General features: G+C 54.7%; 1 protein-coding gene across 5 annotated transcripts; it reads left to right on the top strand.

Moving 5' to 3' along the window:
- The first annotated feature begins 3,916 nt into the window (after positions 1–3,916).
- Positions 3,917–15,447, top strand: ST6GALNAC6 (ST6 N-acetylgalactosaminide alpha-2,6-sialyltransferase 6). Of its 5 annotated transcripts, none has more exons than XM_028107826.2 (6): positions 3,917–4,029; positions 6,855–6,945; positions 7,554–7,733; positions 10,285–10,691; positions 13,129–13,236; positions 13,930–15,447. In XM_028107826.2, exons 2-6 carry the CDS (start codon positions 6,931–6,933, stop codon positions 14,306–14,308), a joined length of 1,089 nt encoding a protein of 362 aa, XP_027963627.1. In that variant the 5' UTR covers positions 3,917–4,029; positions 6,855–6,930; the 3' UTR covers positions 14,309–15,447. The 5 variants fall into 5 exon arrangements, with proteins under 5 accessions (XP_027963627.1, XP_027963628.1, XP_027963630.1 ...); XM_028107827.2 differs by lacking the exon at positions 3,917–4,029 and adding an exon at positions 4,108–5,134; XM_028107829.2 differs by lacking the exon at positions 3,917–4,029 and adding an exon at positions 5,762–6,005.
- The last annotated feature ends 1,731 nt before the right edge of the window (positions 15,448–17,178 follow it).

Raw genomic sequence — 17,178 nt, 5'->3', positions numbered from 1 at the left:
GCACTGTGGTGTGCAGCCCCTCTTTGGGGCTCTGTTTTCCTGTCCACAGCCCTGCTCCTTTGTCCCTCAGCAGGCCTGCTGGGGACGTATCTACTTCCTCCTGAGGTCAAAGGGGAAACCAGGTGAGCCTCAGAGCCTGGAAGTGTCTTAAGGGGTTTCTTCTCGGAAGGAACTCGGGACCAGGCCAGGAACTCACACTCACACCTCATCTAGCCGGGTGAGGAAAGGATTACTGGTTCTTCTGGATACCAGTGGCCTCCTGTGTCCAGGGTCACCTGGGCCCACCTGCCCACTCCAGCCTGTTAAGAACCAGCTACTTCCTGGTTCCAGGCGCACTGCCCAGGTAACATGAGCTTATGGACAGCGCCTGTGTGCAGGCCCACACCCGCTGGGGGCTCTTACTGGCCTCTCCTCCAAAGGCCTTTCCCTTGGGCTCTTTCTCTGTCCAGAGGGTTCCAGGCTTGGCTCTCACACTGGCTCTGCCCAGGAGACAGTGGGGAGCCTGGGGCAGGTATTGACCCCTCTGTGGGCCTTGGTTTCGTCCGTGCAAACTGGGAGCTGGGGTGGTGGGTGAGGAGATCCCTGCAGGCTCTTCCTAGGGCAAAGATTGTTAAGGGGTAAGGAGGGAGGGTGGTCACACTTAGGACCCCCACTCTGGGACAGGAAGGCCTGACGCAGAGGCCACCACTGGCAGACCATGGATGGGCAGCCCCGTGGGGAGGACTGGCTCTGGGCAGGGTTGGAGGGTAGCACCAGCATTAACATGGACGCCCATCCATGAAAGCCCCGCTGTGGGCGTGGGGCAGGCCTGGGGCTTCGGGGCAGAACAGCTCATGGTTATTCAGCAGACAGGCGTGGGGGAATCCCAGCCTGGGCACCTGCGCACACCCCAAGCCTCGTTTTCTCCCTCCAGAGCCTGGTGCCCATCTCATTGGTTATTTTAAGGAATCAGTGAGGTCTGTCTGCAAAGTGCTTAGCAAAGGAGAAAGCACCCGACACACCAGAGCTGTTCTTATCCTTGTGATTATTGACGTGGTTGTTGTTCTTGGGGCCCAGGAGAGGGAAGCCGGCCCTAAAGCCGAGCCTTCTCGAGTCAGCCTGGGCCCGCAGACATGGCAGGCCTGAGGGGGGAGCTCCAGGTCCGGATTTGGTCCAGGAGCTGGGTTGCCGCACTTTCTGATTTCCGGAGTCCCTGTCATTGGCCTGGGGCAGGAAGCAGGGCTGGGGACAGGACGCCCCCGCCCCTGGTAGAGCCTCCAACCTGCGGGGTGACTTCGGGCAAGGGGCTCCTCTTCTCTGAACCCCCAGCATCAGGCTTCCCACCGGACTGCTCTGTTCCCTGACGCACGGTTTTCTGTCCTGGGGCTGGCAGGGCAAGTTCTGGTGGCTGAAGTTGGGTGGGGCTCAGGAAGCAGGAGTTGGACAGCAGGGGCGCAAGAAGCCTTGACTCCACCTTTGGCTCTCTCCACTGAGCCCTACTGCCCAGTGGGGGTGTCGCCACAGCCTAGAAGACGGACCTTGGGCCCGCCCCCAGGCCACTTTTGTTTTAATGGAACACAAAGTGCTATTAACAAATGAGTCCAGGGGCGCCTGGGTGGCTCAGCTGGTTGGGCATCTGCCTTCGGCTCAGGTCATGGTCCCAGGGTCCTGGGATCGAGCCCCACGTGGGGCTCCCTGCTCAGCGGGGAGTCTGCTTCTCCCTCTCCCTCTGCCACCCCCCTCCCACTTGTGCATGCTCTCTCTCTGTCAAATAAATAAATGAAATCTTTAAAACAAAACAAAACAAATGAGTTCAGTGTAAATAACCTGGAACTTGACAAAGCAAAAGGTGAAGGTAGCACCCACCCCTCCTGCCCCACCTCCATTTTCCGGGGGGAAACTACAACCAGTAGTCCAGTGTGGATTCTTCCAGACCTTTTGTGTACATTTTTTTAAAGAAATCGTGTTATAGATGCAGTTCATTTTTTCGTAAGTTAAAAACTCAGTTTTTAAATATAAAAACATTGTGTAATCACTATCTTAAAATTTCTAGAAAATACAGTGAAGCACCCTCCTCAAAAAAAAAACCCACAAAAAAGCAAAAACAGCCCATAATCTCATCATTCCAGAAATAACCACTCTTTTTTTTTTTTTAAGATTTTATTTATTTGTCAGAGAGAAAGAGAGCAAGCACAAGCAGGCTGAGTGGCAGGCAGAGGGAGAAGCAGGCTCCCCGATGAGGGACTTGATCCCAGGACTCTGGGGTCATGACCTGAGCCGAAGACAGATGCTTAATGACTGAGCTACCCAGGCGTCCCTGGAAATAACCACTCTTAACACTTTAATCACTGACAGGCAAAAGGTCTTTCCATATTTTCATTTATCTCCTCCTCTTTTCTTTTTGAATACTGTGATACATAGAAATGATGGCATGCGTCATACTTGTAAGTTATAAAACATAATAATATAACAAACCTCTTGAACCCAGGTCCCTGCTGAAAGACCAGAGTGGTATTAGAACTGCGTGCCTCTGTGTTTCCTCCCCTCCCCGCCCCTCCCCTTTCTTGCATCCCTGTCTCCGCCACGGAGACAGCTGTGTTCTTGACTTTTGCTGGTTTAAAACTTTAATCATTTGGATAGGCAAAAGCTAAACCTGTCTCTGGCTGTGAGGGGTGCCAGCTATATGCTCAAACAATATAGTGTATAGGGGTGCCTGGGTGGCTCAGTTGGTTAAGCGGCTGCCTTCGGCTCAGGTCATGATCCCAGGGTCCTGGGATCGAGCCCCACGTCAGGCTCCCTGCTCAGTGGAGAGTCTGCTTCTGCCTGCCTCTCTGCCTACTTGTGTTCTCTCTCTGTCAAATAAATAAATAAAACCTTTAAAAAAAACCCCAATATAGTGTATAGTTTTATTTGTCTTCCAGGACTTGTCTTTTTCACTGCTGATGCTTCTAAAATCCATCCATGTCATTGTAGCTCATTCATTTTTCCCTGCTATATAATATTCCACCTCGGCATCCTGCCAAGGAAACAAATCCATTCTCCTGTTGACAGATATATGGGCTGTTTCCAGTTTTGTGTTATGTCAAGCCCTGCTACTCCAAACTTCCTTGTGGACATGTGCAAGAATTTCTCCAGGGGACATATCCAGGAGCGGAAAGCAAATTTTTACAATTTCCTTTTCCAGAATGATTAACTTCTTTCACTTGCTTTCTTCACTTAAATAGCCTGTAAATATCCTGAACATTTCTTCCTGTCCGTGCATATTGATCTGCATCCTTCATTTTAGCTGGGCTGTTCCTTTGTTTTTTTAAGCAGGCCCCTGTCACGGCCACATCACATAAAACGATGTCATGAATACCTCGATAACTCTAAGAAGTAACGTAACATTTTTAATCCTAACAACACCCTATGAGGTCGTTCTTCCAATTTTCCAGAGGCAGAGGAAGCGTTAGTAGTATGCAACCCCAAACAGCTAGTAGATGGCACAGCTGGACTTGAATTCAAGGGAGGACCCCTGAGTTCACCCACGGTGACTAGTGGATACAGGGCTCTGGAGGCCCGGGGTAGGGGAGCCCGGGAGAAACTCAACTGATCCCAAGCGCAGTGTGCCCCGGGACTCAGTTTCCCCATCCGGGTCGTGGAGGCAATAAAGCGAGATAGAAGCGGGTCCGACTCACGCTGAAGGGCTCCGGAAGGCTGTTGTGATTTTTTTTTCATTGCCACTACCGACTGCCCAGAGGAGCAAGCGACGCGCGAGTGCAGTCAGGGCTCGGGGTCGCCTGCCCCTCACCCTTCCCCGCCGGCGCCGCTCCGGGGCGGAGCCACCCGCGGCCCCTCCAGGCTCCGCCCGCCTCCCTGGCCTGGGCCCGAGCGGCGGCGGCGGCGGCGGCGGCGGCGGCGGCGGCGGCGGCGGCAGCGGCGCTAGGACCCGGCGGGCGGGGGCTGCGGCGGGGCCTGGGCGGCCGGAGCAGCGCGGACCCGGGCTCTCTGCTCCCGGCGCCATGTGAGGGGGCTCGGGGGCCGCGGGGGGCCGGGCGCTCCCCGGGGGAGGTGAGCGGGCGCCGCGCGGGGGCGGGCAGCGGGAGGGGGGCTCTGCCTGCACCCCGGGGCAGGGGCCGGGAGCCCCCGGTCAGGGGGAAGATGCGGGGCCCCAGGGCTCCTCTAGACCCACTCTCGGCAGCCGCGCCTGGAGACCCCGGTCCTCGCGCCCAAGGGCTGTCGCAGGGTTCGCGCGGCCCCTGCCGCTACCTACCCTATTAGAGCTCGGGGACCTGCCGCCGTCTTGCCTCCCTCCTCTTCCCAGCTGGGGCTAGGACTCTGGACCGCCCGGAGTGCGGGAATTAGGGAGGGGGTCAGCGCAAGAGGGGGCGGACAGGGTGAGTCGCCCCCCACCAGGGGACCCGCGGGCTCAGCGACCCCCCATGTAGACATTAGGAGACCCCCCTTCTCCCCGGAGCCCTCCTCCCACGCGGCTCGTGGGGGCGTCTCGACCCTGCAGGAGGACTCCACCGGCTGAGGGAGGGAAAGCCCCCAAACAGAGGGCAGGGTGTGGCCCCCACCTCAGCCCCCCACGGACTGAGCCCTCCTGCACTGCCCGTCTCGGGGCTGAGACCACGCTCCTGGCCCAGCGCTCTGGGCTGCCTGCCGCCTCCCCAGCCTGAGCAAGTCGCTCCCCAGCAGGCCTGCTCCCCAGTGCTAGGCCAGGTGCTGAGCACAAACTTGGTGGCCTCTGGCACATTCCAGCCCGGGGAGATCCTGGAGGGAGATCCTGACAGGCTCAGCCCCGGGCTGCTCCCTGCCAACAAGCCTGTAAACAAGGCTCCCCAGCACACTCTGGGCAGCTCTGCCTCTCTGAACCTCAGTCTCCTTATCTGTGAAACGGGGAATGAGAGCCCCTCCCTTGCAGCGTTGCCCGGAGGATGGGGTGAGTGGGTGATGCCTAGTGTGGCTTCCTGCACACCTTCTTCGATATCAGAGGGAAGTGACTAGGCTAGGTGTCGGAGAAGGGGCAGTGTTTCATTCGCAAGCTCAAGGTGAGGAAGGCTTCCAACAAATGAATAACCACAAGACTAGCAGCTACTGACAGGCACTGATCGAGCACTTTCAAGCCCCGTGCTTCCCTTGCCACATCTGCTCGAATCCTTTCAACAACCCCGTAAGTTACCTACCCTTATAATTACCATTTCAGAGATGAGGAAACTGAGGCTCAGAGAGGTCCCATAGCTTGCCCGAGGCCCCTCAGCCAGTAAGTGGTGGAACCGGGATTCACACTGGCACCTGAGATGCTGTATGACCATGGCCTTATCAGAGCAGGATTATGACAGGGCTGACCAGGGGCGTCGGTGGTACTGGCTGAGGGCACGGCTCAGGCAAAGGTGGGAAAGCAGGGGGTGAGCCTGGGAACTGTTGTGCCCTGGTGTGTCTGGAGCGGGGGGTGGGGGGCCATAAGAAGGAAACGGTAGTGAGAGGAGAGGTTCCGCCTAGACAGTGAGGGCCTGGACTGCCAGAGGGTCAGTGCTGGTGGGTGCGACGCAGGGATTCTGGACTCCTGTCTTGCGCCCTAACGGGCTGTGAGTCCAAAGACAAGCTGCTTTTCTCTTCTAATGAGCCTCAGTTTCCTGATCTGTATCGCGCGGGCACTGGACCCAATGAGAGTCCCGAGAGCTCCCTGACTGGCCCTCCTGCCGGGGAGAAATCTGACACCCGGCTTGGGAGCAGGGGCGGGGGGCTCCCGCGGAGAAAGGGCGGGGTTGGGCAGCGGGCGGAGTCGGGGCCCAACCAATCAGGAGCGGCATTGGGGGGAGCCTCCTTTGGCCTGAGGTTCTGTGGCTATTCCTGGTGGCTGTGTAGGAGTAAACAGCGGCCAGGTCAGGGGGCGGGGATAGCGGCGGGAGAGCTGGGAGGCCCCTGGAGGGGAGGACGGAGCTGGGGAGCCCAGGGCACCCGTTTCTCCCTCAGCACACTCTCCCTTTGGCCTTGAATCTGGTGGAGGTGGCTGGATGCAAGTACTTACTCCCTTTTGACAGGTGGGGAAATTGAGGTCTGGAGGGAGCTAGGACCAGTGAGGATGTCCCCTCACAGCCACGGCCGCTGAGGGCAGATGGGCAGGAAGGAAGGGCTGTCCTGGGCTGCATCTTTACTGGAGACCCCCACCACCCCCACTCTCAGGGTGGGGCTGTGATTATAGCCCATTGCTGAGTCTGCCCTTAATCGCCGAAGATCTTATTGTTAATTAACGAAGTCATTCAGCGAACCTCCTGCACCCATTTCCGTGGCTTCAGAGGCACAGCAGAGAATGTGAGTGAAGATCTGAGAGCTCTCAGCCTAGCGGGGAGGTGACACACAGGAAGTTGTTGGCCTACCCCAGGCTTGGAGGATGAGAGGGCATGAGCAGGGTGCAAGAGGGCAGGGTGTTCTAGATAGAGCGGACAGTTTGTGCAAGATCTGGAAGGGTGCCTGTGCAGAAGAGTTTGGGTACCTAGAAAGAATATTGCTTTATTCCAAGGCCACAGGGACCTAAGTCAGAGTTTGGGAGTGTGTGTGGGTGGCGGACAAGCCCCTCAGCTGGGGAGCCAGCTTTAAGGCCTGCCAGCCCTCTCGGGGAGCTAAGGTGTGGGGAGGTCCCTGCTCAGCAAGCAGAGTGGGAGAGAGCCAGGGGCAAGGAGAGAGACAGGGCTCTGCCACCACCTGGCTGTGTGACCTCAGGCAGGTTCCTGCCCTTTCTGGGCCTCAGTATCTCTCTCTGCAAAATGGATATGGCCCTGAGCCTTGAAGTCACGGGTGGCTAGGAAAGCTGGTTGGGTGGGGAGGGTGTAGCCTTTGATCAGCTGTATTAGGGGAGAGCGCCCAAGCCATAACCTTTCTGTGACTTGCAGGTGTGACCCCACATCCCTGCCCCCTGGGCCACCTGCAGGACGCCGGCCCCTGCCCCTCAGCAGACGCCGGAGAGAGATGAGTAGCAACAAAGTAAGTCCCCCTTTATTTCTTGTCCCCATCTCAGCCGTTTACTTCCTCAGCAAAATGGGCTCCTCTGGACCTGCCTCAGACCCAGGCCACCACCAGTGTCTCTTCCCTCCCAAGAAGTGCCTGATGCCTGAGAGGCCCTGGCTTGAGCTCTGCTGTGGCCACTGATCTCTGGCTTTGGGCAAGCTCCTGTCTGTCTCTGGGCTAGGTCTACCTCTGTTCTCCTAGGTTTGACTGGTCCATCTGTGGTAAAGGATTGGCCGAGCAGGTGACTGGGAAGGGTGGGGGGGGGAGGGGCAGTGGTCAGAGTCAAAGACGACAGAATGTTCTGAGCATCACTCTGAGGGTGTCAGAGTGATCCATTCATTCACGTTTTCCCAAGCTGCCTCGGTCCCAGCCCACAGAGCTCATGGCCTAACTGGGGGGGGGGGGTGGCAATTTGAATGCAGTGTGACCGGTGCCGGGATGGGGGTGCTCAGGGGGCCAGAGGGGGTGGTGCCTGAACCCGTCTGGAATGACGAGCCGGAGTGAGCCGGGCACGGCAGGTGGCAAGGCCCTGAGGTGGGGGCCTGTGGGGTGGCTGGGCACTCACCAGCCTCTCCCCTCTCCAGGAGCAGCGCTCAGCGGTGTTCGTGGTTGTCTTCGCCCTCATTACCATCCTCATCGTCTACAGCTCCAACAGTGCCCATGATGTCTTCCGTTACGGCTCCCCGCGGGGCCGCACCCGCAGGCCGGTCGACCTCAAGAAGTGGAGCATCACTGATGCGTACGTCCCGATTCTCGGCAACAAGGTAGCGTGACCGCTTTGGGGAGATCTCCAAGACCCGGCTGATGGCTCATCGTCCCCACTGCCCACCATCTCTGTTCCCACCTCCTCCACCTCTTCTCTCTGCTACCTCCATTCTTCCTAAAGGAAAGGGGGGGGGACCCCAGGAGTCAAGGCCCCGGTTCCAGTGCCTTCAGCCCCCTCCCTGTTGGCTGTGTGACCTTGGACAGGTGCCTTGTCTGTCTCTGGGCCTCCGTTTTCTTCAAGGTCCCATTTTTAGCACTGATATCCTACTGCCTCCTGAGTCAGAATCCCTAAGGACAGGTGTCTCTGGTCTTCACTGATCTCTGTCTCTGCTGGCGAGTCCACACAGGGTTTGGGAGCTGAGCACTCGAGTACTTGACAGTACAAAAACAGTCATAATGATGGCTGTCCTTTGTCAGTTGCCTGCTGTGTGTTGGGCACTGTGACTAGCAGCAATCATCATACCGACCCTGTGAGGTCAGCATTGTTAGCCCCCTTGAAGAGATGGGGAAACCAAGACTCAGAGAGGTAAAGTCACTTATCCAAAGCCACACGGCAAGGGAGGGGAGGAGCCAGGGTATTGCCCCAACCCCCCTCAGAGTTGCGGCTGTGCAGAGAAGCCACCTGTTATTCCCGGGGCTTCTGTTTGCCTTGGGTAGCCATGAGACTCAGGTTGTGTTTTGGGGGTTCACCCTATAATCCTCTAAACCCTAAATGTTTTCCAGGATGCCAGGGAGATCCTCAGTGGCCTGGAATATGGACACCTTCCTGGCGGAGGAGGTCTCCCAATGCTGCCTGTCTCCCTCTCCTCCCTCACAAATTCTCCTAAGTCTCTCAGCATCTGAATACACCCTTACTGGGAAGGGGCCCATAGATCAGCACCTAATTGAGACCCTAAGAACTCTTAAAATAAAAATAATGGAACCTGGGAAAAAAGTGGCAGAGCTTGAGTGTGGGTGACACGGCAGGGAATGAGGCAGCGCTGGGCTTGTAGCTGCTTCCAGCCGGAGAGGGGAGGCCAGTAGGGCCCAGGAAAGCTGGAAAAGTCATCAGTTGAGGTCCATGGGACCTGTTGTTGGATTTTGGAGTAAGGCTCAGGGAAGACTGCCTGGAGGAGGTAGCACCTGAGCTTAGGCTTAAAGGGTAAACAGGATTCCATGGGCAGAAAATAGGCCCCAGAGAACATGTGGTTCCAACTCATGCACCAGTGGGGAAACAGAGGCCCAGAGGGGCTTCCACACCCTTTCCTGACTGACAAGGTGGTGTCTTGTTTGTGGGTAGTGTGGAAATGTGATGGGTGCCCTGGGGAGGATGCCTTCTTAGGGGATTTTCCAGCTCAGACGAGTTCAAGTTCTAGCAACCACTTTCAACAAGAGTGTTGCCTGCCCTCTGTGTATAAAAAAAACTTTACCTTGTCCCTTTAAATTCTCTTACCCTAGCTAGTGAGAATAAACTTAGCTTTTGGTGTTAAGACTTGCTGTGGTGTGAACTGGACTAACGCTGGGGCTCTGTGGCCATATAGACCTGGGTTCCTACCCAAACACTGTGCTCCTCTGCTGTGTGACTTTGGGGACATCCCCGCGTGACTGTTCTGCCCTCTTCCTTCAGTCTGCCCTAGCCGAGTGGCCTTCTTTTGCTTCTCAACACACTGCGGTCATTCGCACTTCAGAACCTCTGGTCTTGCTTGTTCCTCCTGCCTTGAGTACTTTCCTATGTGGTTCCTTTTCATCCTCCAGGTCTCAGCTCCAAGAACCCCCCCCCCCAGTGATGTTTCTAGAGTAGCCCCCACTCCTGTCCCTCTTGATCCCTTGCCCCTATTGTATTGTCTTTGTAGCACGTTTTACTCACCACCTATCATTAGTTTGTCTTTTATCTGTTTACTGTCTCTCTGACCATGAAACTCTTGAAGGCAGGAGTGGGGTCCCTTTTATTCATTGCTCTGTCTCTGGTATTTGGCCATTAGCCAGCTTGCCGTAATAGTTGTTGAATATCAAGTGAATGGCCTTTAGTTTCCCTGTCTTTAAAATGGGCAAAATAGGGGCGCCTGGGTGGCTCAGATGGTTAAGCGTCTGCCTTTGGCTCAGGTCATGATTCCAGGGTCTTGGGATCGAGCCCCGCATTGGGCTCCCTGCTTGGCAGGGAGCCTGCTTCTCCCTCTCCGTCTACTGTTCCCCCTGCTTGTGCTCTCTTGCTCTCTGTGTCAAATAAATAAATAAAATCTTTAAAAAAAAATGGGCAAAATAGGGGCACCTGGGTGGCTCATTCAGTTGGGCAGTCAACTCTTGATTTCAGCTCAGGTCATGATCTCAAGCCCGATATTGGGCTCCGCGCTTGGCGTGGAGCCTGGTTAAGATTCTTTCTCTCCCTTTCCCTCTCCTCTGCCCTGTCCCCCCCGCCCCGCCGCCGTGCTCTCTAAATAAATAAATGAGTAAATGAATAGAAATAAAATGAGCAAAATAATTCCTGCCTCCCAGAAGCCTGGATTACAGAGCATAGGGCCTGGCACTGAATGGACGTGACAGACAGTGTTGATTTTCCTTGCCCCCTCCCAGACACTGCCCTCCCGGTGCCACCAGTGTGTGATTGTCACCAGCTCTAGCCACCTGCTGGGAACCAAGCTGGGCCCCGAGATTGAACGAGCCGAGTGCACAATCCGCATGAACGACGCGCCCACCACGGGCTACTCAGCCGACGTAGGCAACAAGACCACCTTCCGTGTGGTAGCCCATTCCAGCGTATTCCGTGTGCTGCGGAGGCCCCAGGAGTTCGTCAACCGGACCCCTGAAACCGTGTTCATCTTCTGGGGGCCGCCGAACAAGATGCAGAAGCCCCAGGGCAGCCTTGTGCGTGTCATCCAGCGGGCAGGCTTGGTGTTCCCCAACATGGAGGCCTATGCCGTCTCTCCCGGCCGCATGCGCCAGTTTGACGACCTCTTCCGGGGTGAGACGGGCAAGGACAGGTACCAGCCTCCTGCCTGCCCCCTCTGGCCAGCCCTGTGCTCTCCCGCAGCATTCTCTGCCCAGAGGGCCTGTTATTCCCAGCATGCACTGTTCTGAGGGTGTGGTCACTTCCTGCCACCCTCTGGTTAGGTTTTCCTCGGGAATTTTCTTCATGTCCAGCCCCTAGCAGGAGTCACTTCCAACATGCTCTGCATTGTGTTGTCTCCCAAGGAGGGCTTCCTCCCAGCATGCATGGCTCTGAGGGAATAGGGCTCCTAGCATGCTCTGCTCTAAGGTGGCATATGCCTAGCATCTTTCTAGGAGAGCTCCCCATAGCTCTTGACAGGTATTCACTGTACCCAGCATGTCTTGCTTTAGGCACGTAGTTGCTCCCAGCATGCTCTATCCTAAGGATACATCTTTCCCCGCATGTCCTTTTCTGGCTGATCTCCCCAAAGCAGCTAGGCCTGTGCTATCCAATAGAAATACAATACAAGCCATATATGTAATTTAAATTTTTATAGTAGCCAAACTAAAAAAGTAAAAAGAAACAGGTAAAATTAATTTTAATATATTTTATTTAACGCAATACATCCAGCATATAGATCCTATACTTTGTTTGATTTATGCCTAAATATTTAAGATTTGAGGGAGCTATTATAAATTATATTTAAAATTTTGGGGGGTTCCTAATTATTCATTGCTAGTATACAGAAATACAATTGATTTTTGTGTATTGACTTTATATCCTATAATCCTGCTAAACCTTACTTACTGGTTCTGGGAGATTTTTCTAGGTTCATTGGGATTTTCTTTACACGTAGTCATGTTGCAAGGACATGTAATTCAGAACAGTTTTATTTCTTCCTTTCCAATGGGTATACATCTTATTTCTTTTTCTTGCCTTATTACACTGGCCAGGACTTTTGATCCAAGGTCAAGTTGTGTGGGGAGTGATGAGAGTAGCCTTGGTCCTAGTCTTAGTTGGAAAGCATTTGGTCTTTCATCATTGAATAAGATGTGAGCTGTAGAGTTCTTAGCTGTCCTTTGTCAGGTTGAAGAAGTTCCCTTCTCTAATTTGCTAAGAGTTTTCATCATTATTGGACATTGAATTTTATCAAGTGTTTTTTTTTGCCTCAGTTGATACGATCATGTGGTTTTCCTTAAGGCTATTACTGTGGTGGATTGTACTACCCTATGTATTTTTGAATATCGATTGATTTTTGAATATTGAATCAGACTTGCATTTCTGGAATAAACTGGTTATTATACCACCAATAATACAGCCCCTCACTTGTTTGTGGTGTATTATTTTTATATATTGCTGGATATGATGTGCTAACATTTTGCTGAGATTTTTGTGTCTGTGTTCATAAGAGATATCAATCTATAGTTTTGTTTTTGTACTGTCTTTACCTGACTTTGGTCTTATGGGTAATGCTGGCCTCAGAAAATGTGTAGAATTGTGTTATTTCTTCTTTAAATGTTTGGTAGAATTTGCCAGTGAAGCCATCTAGGCCTGGAGAGTTCTTTGTCGAAGGTTTTGAACGATGAATTCAGTTTCTTAATAGTCACACGTACTCAGGTTAATCTGTTTCATCTTGGCTGAGTTTTGGTAGTTTCTGATTTTCAAGAAATTGGCCTATTTCATCTAAGTTGGGAAATTTGTGTACGTAATTGTTTATGGTTTGCTTATTGCCCTTCCCATGTCTACGGGGTCTGTGATGATATCCTCTGTTTTATGCTTGATATTGGTAACTTGTGTCTTTTCTCTCTTTGTCAGTCTTGTGAGAGGTTTATTTTCTTTCTAAATTTCCCAAAGAACCACCTTCAATAAAATATATCCAAACTATTTTCAGTTCAACATATAGTCAAAAACTACGAGTGACATTTTCTGTGTTCTTTCTTTCATACTAAAACATCCCGTGCATATTTTATGCTGATAGCACATTTCAGCCACACGTCATGTGCCCCCATGTGCCCACATGTGGCTCCTGGCTGCTGTAGTGGGCAGCTCAATTCTAGGCCCTTGGCTCCTTTCCATGCCCTGCTCCGAACCTGTGGTCACAGCGTGACCTTCTCTGATGAGACTCCCATTAGGCGTTTGCTTCTAGTGTGGGCACAGCGGCTTCTAGCAAGCTCCGTCAAGCAAGACCATGAGTCTAGTAAGTTCATGGTCACTTGCAACCTGCCCTACTGTGACTAATCTCCCCAGGAGTTGATTCCCAGCATGCGCTGTTCTTTCAAAAGAGCTCTCCCCACACCCTGCATCTCTGCCCAGACAAGCCCTCTGCCAGCATGTACACGCTCCCACGGTGGGGCTGGACTAGGGGGTCACCGAAGAGGGGAGAGGGCCCCAATGGGAGGGGCGTGGGAGGAGTTCCGGGAAGCTCCAGGTGGGTTGACCATTCCTTCCTATCTGCATGCCCCCTCATCATGCCCCCTCTCTGCCCCCAGGGAAAAGTCCCATTCGTGGTTGAGCACCGGCTGGTTCACCATGGTGATTGCAGTAGAGCTGTGTGACCACGTGCACGTCTATGGCATGGTCCCCCCCGACTACTGCAGGTGAGCCCCCCCTCCCAACAACACCCAGTCACTGGTTGCAGGATGGAACCCCGGAAACTTTGGCTGGGGGGTGCCTTTGAGGGCCTCTATTTAATGGTCTTCAAACTGCTCTGTGGAGAGCCAGGCTTCGTGGGGCTAGCTCTCTCAGGGGCCTCCCCTCAACTCAGCCAGAGTCCAGAGTTCGTATATTAATAATCACTATCATTAATAATATTATACGACAAGCCTGCTAGGTGACAGCTGTTCTTCACCGAGTACTGACCATGTTCCAGGCCTGGCTACATTTGTTAGGTCATTTACTCCTCACAGGGACCCTAGTGGACAGTTGCCTTATTCTTTCTGTTCCGGAGATGAGAAAAACTGAGGAAGACGCTTTGTGAGTGGCCTAAGGTCCCACAAACCGTAAGCACTGGGGCTAGGCTCCAGAGCCCTTACTTCTTTCCACTACCCTACACTATCACCCTCCTAAGGAAAGGAAAAGTTTCAGTCATATTAAAAGAAAAAAAAAAAAGTTGGGTGGTCATAAATCTAGTCCACCCTACATCCATTTTACAGATGGGGAAACTGAGGCTCCGGGAGGGGCAGGGATTTCCCCCACTGAAGTCCTCTAGCAAGTCAGGAGCTGGGAAGCGCAAGGGCCCCGCTGGTGCCTCCCCCTGCCCTGACTGCTCCCATCTGCTCTGCCCCAGCCAGCGGCCCCGCCGCCAGCGCATGCCCTACCACTACTATGAGCCCAAGGGGCCAGACGAGTGCGTCACCTACATCCAGAATGAGCACAGCCGCAAGGGCAACCACCACCGCTTCATCACCGAGAAGAGGGTCTTCTCCTCCTGGGCCCAGCTGTATGGAATCACCTTCTCCCACCCCTCCTGGACCTAGGCCACCCTGCCCGTGGACCTCTCACGGGGGCACGCCAGAGGCCACTGTCCTCCCAGCCATTCAACCAAGGGCCATCTCCTGGCCAATCAAGGCTGGCCGGAGTGTCTTCGGGCCAATCTGGGCCTTGTATCCTCCAGCCAGGGAGGGCCTGGGGTGTCTCTTGACCAATCAGGGATTTGAGCTATGTGGTTAATCAGGGGTATTGGAGGTATTTCTTGTCCAGTCAGGGTCTGAGCATAGTCAATCAGGGTATTTCTGAAGTTATCTGACGTGTGCTAAGGACGTGTGCTTTCCCACAAGGCCTTGGTTCAGAGCCCCAGGATGGACCCCCCCATCACTCCCTGTTGGCTGGGACAAGGGGGTCCTGTCCTGCGGAGCTGGGGGCTCTGTGCTGCTCCCTCACTTCCCAGAGCCAGAAAGAGAGGTTGCATGGGAGTGGGAGCTGTGTCTGGAGGCCAGGCCAGGGCATTTGTGGGGTGTTTGGGGTGGGGTGGCTCCTAGAGGTGGGAGCCAGCGTCCGGGTCTTGGCTCTGCCCTGAGTGGCTTTGGACAAAACCCTTGCCCCCTTCTCTGGTCGCCCTCCTGCCTGTGTCAGGTTCTCACGTGGAGTCTGAGGCCCCCACCTACTTTCCCCACTGACCTCCTTGGGTCTGTCTTCCCTAAGACTGGACCCCTCCAGCCACCACCCCTTGCTGGGGGGCTCAACTCCCTGGGAGTCTAGAGTCCCTTTCCTCACCTCCTCCTGGAAACTTAGGGTATTTTTGCGTAAACTCCCACAGGGTTTGCGGTGGGGGGGGGGGTGGTATCTAATAGGAAAGGGACAAACCTTCAGCTGTTTTCTTAGTCCCTCCACTCAGCTGCCATTAGTTTGGCTCTTAAAGAGCCAGGCTGCCTTTTCTGCCATCCAGCAGTGAGGCTTTCCACCTGTTGGAGTAGCCTTTGGGGCTGAGAAAGGTGAATCCCAGCCAAACTGGGGTTTCACGCAGTCCCTTTGTCTGCAGCTGCTGGAGTCGTCCAAGGGTCTCCCCTCAGCTGGGCCTGGGAAGGCTCTCAGGGGACTAGGAGCCACGTCGCCTGGGTTCTGCCCCCTCACTCTACATCAGGCACTTTTTTGCTGGACCTCAGTGAGGTGGGCTTGCCCCTGTTCTTCCAGAGCCTGGAAGGGAAGACTGGAGGGCTTCCTGGAGGAGGCTGTGGAGCTGGAGGGGTCAGGTGGAGGAGGAAGAGGCCAGCAGCAAGCCTTTGCACATTGGGGTGGGGGCTGGGAGCCGGCGACTACCCCACACTTGGTTTTGTAATGATTTGTACAGGAATAAATGCACCTAAACTCTGGTTCTGTTTCCTGTGTCTCTTGGATCCAGCTTGGCTCTCTCTGGTCCTGCTGTGGGCTTCCTCAGGACAGTGCCCGCACCCTCCAGGCTGGGAGCTCACACACAGGATGGCCAGCTTTTGCAGCCGGCCAGTGAGTCATGTATTTTGCAGCTTGGGTGGAGGCCTTGCAGCTCCAGAGGTGTGTGGGGTTCCTGGAACCAAGCCCACCTGGCTTTTCCAGTCCCTCCTCCCTCGTTCCTGTGTCTCAGGCAAGTCACTTCACCTCTCAGAGCCCTGGTTCCCTCATGGGTGAGACAGGTCCAGGCACTGTTCTCCAGGTTCTAGGGAGTTCTAGGAAGGAGAGGGGCCCTGTGGCAGTTCTGTCCCAGACAGGCCCTGGAGGGTGCTAAGGACTGCGGGGCAGTGACACAGGGCACTTTGTAGAGATGACATTCTTCTGAGGCCTGAAGGAGGAGGAGGAGGCCTGCAGAAGTTTGGGGGCGGTGCTTCTGGCAGGGAGAAGGGGGAGGGGGGGCATGATAGCGCTGTCACGAAAGCAGCTTCAGGGGACTGGAGGGAGGAAGCCAGAGCAGCACAATGAGGGGGAGACTGCTGGGGGCGGGGGCTCAGAGTTTGGTTCTAGGGCCTGGGGGCACTGAGGGCAGGGAGTGGAAATTTCCTGCAGGGCCCAGGGGGAAGGAGGCCGCAGGGTTGCAGCCCTGGGAGGAGCCTGGTGAGTCCTGGACTCCACAGGGCTGCCGCCACCCTCTAGGCAAAAGGGTTTGTTTACTCCCAGTTGGCAGGAGTAAGGGGGTCCGTGACCCCGGCAGATTACAACCTGTTTAGGCAGATAAGATGCCCTTGGGAGCGGAGGCCTGACAAAAGGTGCTGTGTGAGACCAGGGTGGGCTGTGGGGACTCGGGGGAAGAGCTCTCCCCCGGGCACAGGGCCAGCTGCGAGGGTGGGCCACAGAGCTGGGAGGCAAAGGGGCACCCTGCGTTTGTCTCTTGCCCAAGTGTAGGTTCATGCAATATGTCGCCACGTGTCATGCGCTGCGTTAGGTGCAATTGGTGAGGGAGGGAGAATGGCCTGAACAAAACCTGGTGGGGGATAAATAAAATCTTTAAAAAAAAGGGGGGGGGGCGCCTGGGTGGCTCAGTCATTAAGCATCTGCCTTCGGCTCAGGTCATGATCCCAGGGTCCTGGGATCGAGTCCCGCATCGGGCTCCCTGCTCCGCGGGAAGCCTGCTTCTCCCTCTCCCAATCCCCCTGCTTGTGTTCCCTCTCTTGCTGTGTCTCTCTCTGTCAAATAAATAAATAAAATCTTAAAAAAAAAAAAAAAAACCTGGGGGGGGTCCCACAGCCTTGCTCAAGTCAGCAGTGAGACCACAGGAGAGAGCAGTGGGAAATGAGGCTGCTTGGGGCCAGATGGGAAAAGGCCCTGAGTATCAGCACGAGATGGGCAAAGTCACAGCCCTTGGACGGCAGCAGGATGGACAGGAGGCTGGGACGTTGCAGGGCCCAGACCTGGGGCTCACCAGGTACAGTGATGGTGGTGGTGGTTGGCCTGTCGGAGGGACAGGAACTCCTTGCAAAGTCCTTACATGGGGGTCCTAAGGCCCTGCATGGGAATGGCGAGATGGCAATATGGCACACTTCCAGTCCCACGCAAAGGCTTCTGGGAATCTGGGTGCAGGCAGAGGTTTCTAGGTAGATTCTCTCCCAGAACACTGTGGCCCTTTTGTCTGCTCA

The sequence above is a fragment of the Eumetopias jubatus genome, unplaced genomic scaffold (assembly GCF_037043125.1).
Source record: "Eumetopias jubatus isolate StellerSeaLion01/CBP00866 unplaced genomic scaffold, mEumJub1_p1.0 scaffold_15, whole genome shotgun sequence".
Taxonomy (NCBI): Eukaryota; Metazoa; Chordata; class Mammalia; order Carnivora; family Otariidae; genus Eumetopias; species Eumetopias jubatus.
The sequence above is the reverse complement of the archived record's forward strand: the minus strand, read 5'-3'. Positions and strand labels throughout refer to the sequence as shown.